Genomic DNA, 9,525 nt, shown 5'->3' on the forward strand with positions numbered 1-9,525 from the left:
TTTAAGGAAATATTAGGAGAATATTATTATTCGAAATTGGATAATAACGATTCATTGTTTATCCTGTAATAATAATCGACAAGATTATTGTTGATTAATTTAAGGAAATATTAGGATAATAAGTAGCTTAACGAGAATAAGGTGAACGAAGACACGGTGGTGAACAGACAGAACCGAATACACATACTCTCCAAAGCCAAAAGACTTTTGGCTTGAGGTTTGTGATGTGTTTGAAGTACCGTCGCCGGAAGCTTACAAACACCGACGCCGTGTTGTGACATCTTATTATGCCAAGCGAAACTTACGGTCTCGCTAGATCGTTAATTTGCGATCCGGTTTTACGACGCCTAGTTTGCAAGCTTTCGAGAGGAGAAGAACAGGGTTTTCCATTTCTCTAACGGCGGAATTGATACCGGTGAACAGATAGATGATATTCCTTTCATTTTCCAAAACATTCAATAATAATAATAATTTCAGCGTGTTTTGTGACTTACGATTTAATTGAATTTAATTTTTGTTTTGTTTTCTTTTTTTTTTATTTAAACATATGTTGATTGCTTTGAACCAATACTACTATACTACTATTATAGAACCATTATACTTTTTTTTACTATTTTCTTTTGACTTTTATTTACTTTCTGTGCGTTACTACTAATATAATGATAAGTTTAATAATAATTATATCATTTTCATTTCCGTTTTGTTTTATCTATACATTACATTGTATTACACTGTAATTAATGGCCTTTAGGGAGCCTAGGCTCTAGGGTCAATAAAATATTATTAAAAAAAAAAAAATAAATAATAATAATAAGACCCCAATTCGTTTAACGATAAACCCAATCCTTTTGTCATTTTATCTTTTTCTTTTACTTTTAGTAGAAATAAGCTTGATAAATTCTCTTCTTCTTTTTGTTTTCTAAACGAAATTAAATCGGACAGTCAAAATAATAAGGCAACATGTAGTTTGCAGAGTTTCTCTTGAAATATGAAAACAAAAAAGTAGATCGATTTGGATCAACGACGAACTGCTGCTTTTCTTATCAATTTCTAAGATAAAACGTTATTCGTTACTCTCCGAGATCACACAACTATCATCGTTTTATTCATTTTTATTCCCTAATTACATAATGTTTGAGAGAAAAAATAAGAGAGAGAGAGAGAGAGAGAAAATGAGAGAAATAAAAATGAAAAGCATGAAAATTTTGTGTACTATGTCAGTGCATTGAAAATTTTTATTTGAAACGTCAATATCGGAACGTAACATTGACCTTTTCCTCTCTCTCTCTCTCTCTCTATCTCTATCTCTCTCTCGTTTCGAATGTCACCGTCATAAGGGAAATTATTTCCCGTATTATTTCGGTTTATTTGTTTAGACAAAATAACGATATACACGCGCACCATAATCGATTGTAACTAAATTGTTCGTGGCAAATCGATTTGATATATAAATTTGGTCAAGGATGATTTTCTTCTTCGCGCCCCGATGATTGATAAACAAACTCGTATTATTCGTAAATTATAAATTTCACCGTACATAATTGTAATAATTAACGATTATTCTGGCGTAATCGAAAAAAAGAATTAACGTCGTTTAGAAATACGTATCGAAATATTACGAAACACCACCACAACCGAGAGGGAAGTGTATTCTAATGTGGAACGCTAAAAAAAAAAAGAAAAAGGAAACGTGATTTTTTTCACGTTTATTTAAATGAATTAGTTGATATACATTTTTTTTCAAATTAAATAAAATATAATTCTATTTATTGAATTTTATTATTTTTATTGAAGTTATACTTATTTTGGCGCGTTGGGAAAAATGTAAAATGGGGAGTGAGTTTGTTATTGAGGTTATGTTCGTTTTGGTACGGCAAAGAAGTATAACTTCTTACGTGCGTACGTAAGTACACACACCAGTTTTTTATTTAATTTAATTATTTATTATTTAATTTAATTATTTTATATATATATATATTTATTGAATTCTATTTTTTGAATTATCTATTAATTGAAATACTCATTTTATATCTGAACTATCTTCTCTACTTATTTCAAATCTCGTTGTATCATGCGACGAGAACTTAACGAGTCATTCGATTCTTATCGATTATTAGCACAGTAAACGAAAACCTATGAGTATCGATCGAGCACAAGAACCAGCGATAACCCACATTCCCCGTCCGATTCATTTCAAGACGAAATAAGAGAAAGATTTATCTGTTAATTATACTAGCAGTAGATGCGTTTGAAGAAGAAACTGGGGAACGGAGAAACCGAACAAATAAGAAATTCATTCCGCAATACAAGAAGATCGAAGATAACGATAACGTCCCATCGAAAAGACGTAAATGGTTTATGATTGCTAAATTGTCAAAAGTCATGACCTTGACTTTTTTTCACAAGCTTATTCCACCACACGAGCACGATAAGAATACGAAAATGAAATTATTCGACAGATTCAATCGTCGCAATTCCAATGCAAAACTTCAATAAAAAACTGATAAAAGATATTTAATATCTACATATAAATAAATATATATATATACGTATAAGATGAATGAATAATTATCTTTTATTAATATCTCTTTTAAACTATATATACACATATAATATATATTTACGTATATATCTAATAAATTTCTTGATATGCTTATATGTACAAGTACTGTAATTATTGTAATGTTAAAATCTATAATTTAATTTAATTATTAATAGATATATTAGTACTAATATTTTAAATATTATACTTTATATAGTATAATATTAATATAATATTATATTAATATTAATATATATAATATTAATATAAATAAATATAATATTAATATAAATATAATATATATATTAATATAATATTATATATTAATATTATACACTATTATATATACTATAATATTAATATTATTATATAATATATATACTATATATTGTATATATATATTATATTAATATTATACTATAACATATATACTATATAATAATAATATATAATATTATATAGTATAATATTTTAAATATTTAAAATAGATTTAAATGTTGTTCTTATTATTTTTAGGACACTTCTTTCTGTTATATCCGATTGAAATGAGATAAAAATGATAAAAACTCACTCCGGAGACAGGAATGACGTGGGAAACCATTCTGGTCCTGTCCTGTGAGGAATAGTTCATAAAGATGTTCGCCGCCGTGGCTGCATTTACACGATGCTGCTCGACGAAATCCTCCCAATAAACGGAAAGACCCTCCACAATTGCAGTTAAATCGTACCTTTTCCTTCTTTTAACTTTCTTTTTCTTTTTTAATTAATTATTTTTAATTTAAAAAATTCCAAACATCGATAGGGGATACCACCTTTCTTCCTTGTATTTTTTTTTTTCGTTTTTTTATTCTTTTTTTTATTATATTTTTTCAATCGCGATCTCAACAATTAATATCCAAGCTAATTAAACTTTTTTTCAATGAGAGAAAAATATATATATAAAAAAAAGACCCCCATGCGAGTAATCGATGTTACGGAAAATTCAAATTTCCCGGCCCGCGAATCTCTCCGTTGATTAATCGTCAACGCGATTGCTGCCACTTGTATTTTTTTTTTTCAAATTCCTTCTTCGAGAATTACTACGAAGAAGTCACGATCGCATCGGTTGTTGACCTGTAAAAAATAAACATAAGAATTCTCTTTTAAGATTATTTTACATGATCCACACATTTGTATCTCGTAAATAAAACTATTAAAAAAGTTACGATATTATTCAAACGAATGAAAAAAGAAAATATGAATATTTATCAATCCTTGATATTATTTTCGATTAATAATTATTAGATGATATATCAATAATCGTAATGAATAATAGAAAATAAATAATAACGGGTATCAGATTTTGCGAGACTTGCAAGTGCGTTAAGTCATCTTAAAAAGCTTGTTACTTGTATTTTTTTTTCTTTTTAATAAGTTTAACACGATTAATATATTTTATTTCACGTTATTTCCACTGACGCGTAATCCCGTCGACAGGTTGAACAGATTGAATCCGATGTTTTAAGGTTACAAGACAAAGAGTTTAAACGGAGTCGACAACGAAACGTGGATTTAATGGGGGGTTCAAAAACAAAAAGGGAGAAGGAAGAAAAGAAAGAAAGAAAGAAAGAGTAGGTGGGAGAAAAAAAGGGGGAAGGGAGTTTATACGGAACGTGTTCTGTCGTTGAAGAAGGATGACTCCTAGCACGCGGAGAATGAGTCGTGAAACACGAGGAACAAACCGTTTCGTATTCGTGAAGATGACGAGAATGCGACAGCTGAACACTTAGGCGACCTGAATACGTAGGACACAACGATCGAACGACGAATAGTCGAGAAAAAGAAATAGCATCATCTTCCCTAGGGAAACATCCAAACTTCCGCCGGTCTTATGAACACTGACACGAGTAGAAATCTTCCAAAAGAAAAACCGATGATTTTTCTTCTTTTTTGTTCTTCTCGTTTGTTCATTTTTTTTCAACGAAATTGATCGATATCGTCGTTGATTTATGCTATCTTGAAAAATGATCCCATACGTTTAGATATTATTATTAATTTTTCAATTTTTATTTTTCGTTATTTAATAATAATGTAATATACTATAATATATAATAATATACTATAATAATATAATAATATAGTATATATATATAATGTAATATAATATAATATGTATAATAAAATTCGTTATTTAATAATTAATGTAAATTAATATTTATATTAGTTTTTATTAAAGAAACATTTTTATCGATTAAAACGATCAGCGTCAAGTATTTAAACAATCCGACCTATGAAAACCAAGATAAATGATTTAGAGTAAAACGAGTCTACGTTATCATTGCATTTTCTTTTTTTTTAATATAAATATTTATAATATTCTGATATAATATTCCAAATTTGACGAAATTTGACCAAAACATTTTTATCGATTGAAACGATCAGCGTCAAGTATTTAAACAATCCGAACTATGAAAACCAAGGATAAATGATTTCGATTTCTTTTTTTTTAATATAAATATTTATAATATTCTGATATAATATTCTAAATTTGACCAAATTTGACGAAATTTGACCAAACATTTTTATCGATTAAAACGATCAGCTTCAAGTATTTAAACAATCCGAACTATGAAAACCAAGGATAATGATTTAGAGTAAAACGAGTCTACGTTATCATTGCATTTTCTTTTTTTTAATATAAATATTTATAATATTCCGATATAATATTCCAAATTTGACGAAATTTGACCAAAACATTTTTATCGATTAAAACGATCAGCGTCAAGTATTTAAACAATCCGAACTATGAAAACCAAGGATAAATGATTTCGAGTAAAACGAGTCTACGTTATCATTGCATTTTCTTTTTTTTTAATATAAATATTTATAATATTCTGATATAATATTCCAAATTTGACGAAATTTGACCAAAACATTTTTATCGATTAAAACGATCAGCGTCAAGTATTTAAACAATCCGAACTATGAAAACCAAGGATAAATGATTTCGATTTCTTTTTTTTTAATATAAATATTTATAATATTCTGATATAATATTCCAAATTTGACGAAATTTGACCAAAACATTTTTATCGATTAAAACGATCAGCGTCAAGTATTTAAACAATCCGACCTATGAAAACCAAGATAAATGATTTCGAGTAAAACGAGTCTACGTTATCATTGCATTTTCTTTTTTTTTAATATAAATATTTATAATATTCTGATATAATATTCCAAATTTGACGAAATTTGACCAAACATTTTATCGATTAAAACGATCAGCGTCAATATTTAAACATCCGAACTATGAAAACCAAGGATAAATGATTTCGATTTCTTTTTTTTTTAATATAAATATTTATATATTCTGATATAATATTCCAAATTTGACGAAATTTGACCAAAACATTTTTATCGATTAAACGATCATCGTCAAGTATTTAAACAATCCGAACTATGAAAACCAAGGATAAATGATTTCTAGTAAACGAGTCTACGTTATCGTTGCATTTTCTTATTTTTTAATATTTATAATATTCTGATCTATATTCCAAATTTGACGAATTTGACCAAAACTTTTTATCGATTAAAACGATCAGCGTCAAGTATTTAACATCCGAATTATGAAAACCAAGGATAAATGATTTCGATTTCTTTTTTTTAATATAAATATTTATAATATTCTGATATAATATTCCAAATTTGACCAAATTTGACCAAAACATTTTTATCGATTGAAACGATCAGCGTCAAGTATTTAAACAATCCGAACTATGAAAACCAAGATAAATGATTTCTAGTAAAACGAGTCTACATTATCGTAACATTTTCCTTTTTTTTAATATAAATATTTATAATATTCCGATATAATATTCCAAATTTGACAATTTATTTTAAATGAACATATTTACAATATTAAATGTTAGTCTATGATCATTCTCCAGTATGATTGATTATATACATATATATTATTTTATAAAACGTAGCATGCTTTGTCATTAGATTCAGTTTCAGGGGTTATATATCGATAAACTCGGATTAATTAGAAAAAGGACAACGCTCTTTGCAAATTTTTTCTTTATTTCTCTCTCTCTCTCTCTCTCTCTTTTTCTTCCTTCCTGTTGCTTTCTTTTTATGTCTCTTGCGTGTGCATATGAAAAGACGTTTATCTGAATGGAGTTAAAGAAGAAATATTTATCTCGCTGTTTAGTAAACATCCCGTCAAGACCATACAAATCTTGAGAGATCATGGAACAAAGTTTACAAACTTTTCACGATCTCCCACACTATTCGTAAACGAAAAGGCACGAGTCTTATTACGAGATATAATATATAACATATATATAAATAATTTTAAATATACAAAATCGCGTAACGTGTTTGTGTCATGTTTTATTTTATTTTATTTTTTTCTTCTTCTTCTTCTTCTTTTTCTTCATACGTTCTTCTTTCTATAGTATTATCTCTTATGCGATAATAATACTCTTCTTAATTACTTAATAAGTCATATAAGAAAATCTAATTCGATTAGTTTTGGTTTTTTTTTTGTTGTTGTTGACACTAAAACGATCGAGGTTACATTTAACGTGGCGTACATAGTAGTTTTTTCCATTTAAAAAACAAATCGTAGTTTTATTTCAATTGTAAAGATTGCCAAGAAATTGGCACGAAATATTTGGCGAAATTGAAATAAATTTAAAATCGAGAGAAATTAATAAATTATTGTTAAAATAAAAAGAATAATAATTATTATTTAATCGCGTGATCGAATTGTTTATAATCGTTTAATTATCGTTTAATTGCAATACCTTTTGCAAAAGATTTTTTCCAAAATTCGAAGACGTATGTTTTAATGAAGAACAATGGAATTTAGAAAAAAACAGACAATTGTCGTATAAAACGATGTTAAAATGATTGAAAATTATAATACGATAATCATCGAGCTGCGAATGTCAGCGACGTTAGCTTGCCGTCGGATATTTTTGAATTAGAAATACCTCGAGAAAAAAAAGCTTTTAACGAAAGTAGAAATGAGGAAAAGTGAAGGAAAAACGATGAATTTTATAAAACACACGATTGCAAAAAATGCAATAAATATTTACGCATTATTAATAACATATTAGTCTAAATATTACTTTTCTTCTCAGAATTTTGCACCTTATCTTATACTCCCAAAAATACGAACGATCAAACATATCAACGAAATAAAAACGATAACGTAAAAAAAAAGAAATGAAAAAGAAATAAATCTATGGGAAAGAATCATCCTTCGGGTGCGTTCGCATTTGAGCGACGGAACGTCGCAACAAATGATATAATAAACTTTCAACGAGAAATGTAATATCTCAACAAACATTCTCAACCGATACATTAATTAACATTTAACAAAAATAACGTTCAATAATTTTCAGTTGTACTCATTTTTCTTGACCGAATTTTTTCGATATGGACGAACGTTAATACCAAAATTCTCGAATAAACATTAACACAAATAAATATCATATAGAAAAAGTATAAATAAATTATAAAAATATATATATATTATATTTTTTCGATATGGACGAACGTTAATGCCAAAATTCTCGAATAAACATTAACAAATAAATATCATATAGAAAAAGTATAAACAAATTATAAAAATATATATATATATATATTTGTTCGATATGGACGAACGTTAATACCAAATTCTCGAATTAACATTAACAAATAATATCATATAGAAAAAGTATAAACAAATTATAAAAATATATATATATATATATATATTATATTTTTTCGATATGGACGAACGTTAATACCAAAATTCTCGAATAAACATTAACAAATAAATATCCTATAGAAAAAGTATAAACAATTATAAAAAAATATATATATATTATATTTTTCGATGTGGACGAACGTTAATACCAAAATACTCGAATTAATTAACATTAAAAATAAATATCATATAGAAAAAGTATAAACAAATTATAAAATATATATATATATTTATATATATATATATATATTATATTTTTTCGATATGGACGAACGTTAATGCCAAAATTCTCGAATAAACATTAACAAATAAATATCATATAGAAAAAGTATAAACAAATTATAAAAATATATATTTATATATATATATTATATTTTTTCGATATGGACGAACGTTAATACCAAAATGCTCGAATTAATTAACATTAACAAATAAATATCATATAGAAAAAGTATAAACAAATTATAAAAATATATAATAAAAATATATAATAATAAAATTACCTGTGTGTGTCAATGATAACTGTACTCGAAGGAAACCAATTAATATCTTATTATTAATCCCTCGAGGAAAATCATGCAGTTAACTAACTAACTAACCAACCAACCAACAAAACAAAACAAAACAAAACAAAAAGTAAACTTTCGTGATTGTTTGTAAACACGTAGGAGAACTCGGGTGGAACACAACGAGTCCTCGGGAACCGATCGCGCGACTGATTCGATCACCTCGCAGAGTCACCTCTGTCGAATCATAATTTTCAATCAGCGAGAGAGAAAGAGAGAGAGAGAAAGTACACGGATATCACACACACACAAACGTATATACACACGTGCCACATCTACACGGGGTACGTCAAAAGCGCCGGCAGCAAAAGGAGCTTTCGCGTCGAGAGAGAGATGGCAAAACTGAGATCGAGCGAACAGTTTTGAAGAACAGTTTTGCTTTTACTCCTCTCTCTCTCTCTCTCTCTCACAAACACCTCTTCCTATCTCTCTCTCTTTCTCCCTCTTCTTCTCTTTGGTTACGTGGTAGAGGAACGCGTAGGCGGAGTTTCTGTGCTCCTCTCGTTGAGAGGACATCTCGATCCCTCCTCCTATTTTTTTTTTTATTCTTTTTTTCTCTTTCTCCCTCTCTCTCTCTCTCTCTCTCTCTCTTTCTTCTCCCTCTCTCTTACAAGATCCGCGCGCGCGCCAACGAACGCACACATATTTAAACATACATGCGCTTTCCATCTCTC

At 27.9% G+C, this 9,525-nt stretch overlaps 1 protein-coding gene across 1 annotated transcript in view; it reads right to left on the reverse strand.

The window, feature by feature from the left end:
- LOC122517480 (fork head domain transcription factor slp1-like) overlaps positions 1 to 9,156 on the reverse strand; it is a 29,038-nt gene extending 19,882 nt beyond the window's left edge. The window contains 2 exon segments of the mRNA XM_043635878.1: positions 3,114 to 3,655; positions 8,789 to 9,156. Coding sequence (XP_043491813.1) covers positions 3,114 to 3,173 — 60 coding nt within the window. The 5' untranslated portion in view covers positions 3,174 to 3,655; positions 8,789 to 9,156.
- Between the last annotated feature and the right edge of the window lie 369 nt (positions 9,157 to 9,525).

The sequence above is a fragment of the Polistes fuscatus genome, unplaced genomic scaffold (genome assembly GCF_010416935.1).
Source record: "Polistes fuscatus isolate 324 unplaced genomic scaffold, CU_Pfus_HIC Scaffold20, whole genome shotgun sequence".
NCBI classification, from domain to species: domain Eukaryota; kingdom Metazoa; phylum Arthropoda; class Insecta; order Hymenoptera; family Vespidae; genus Polistes; species Polistes fuscatus.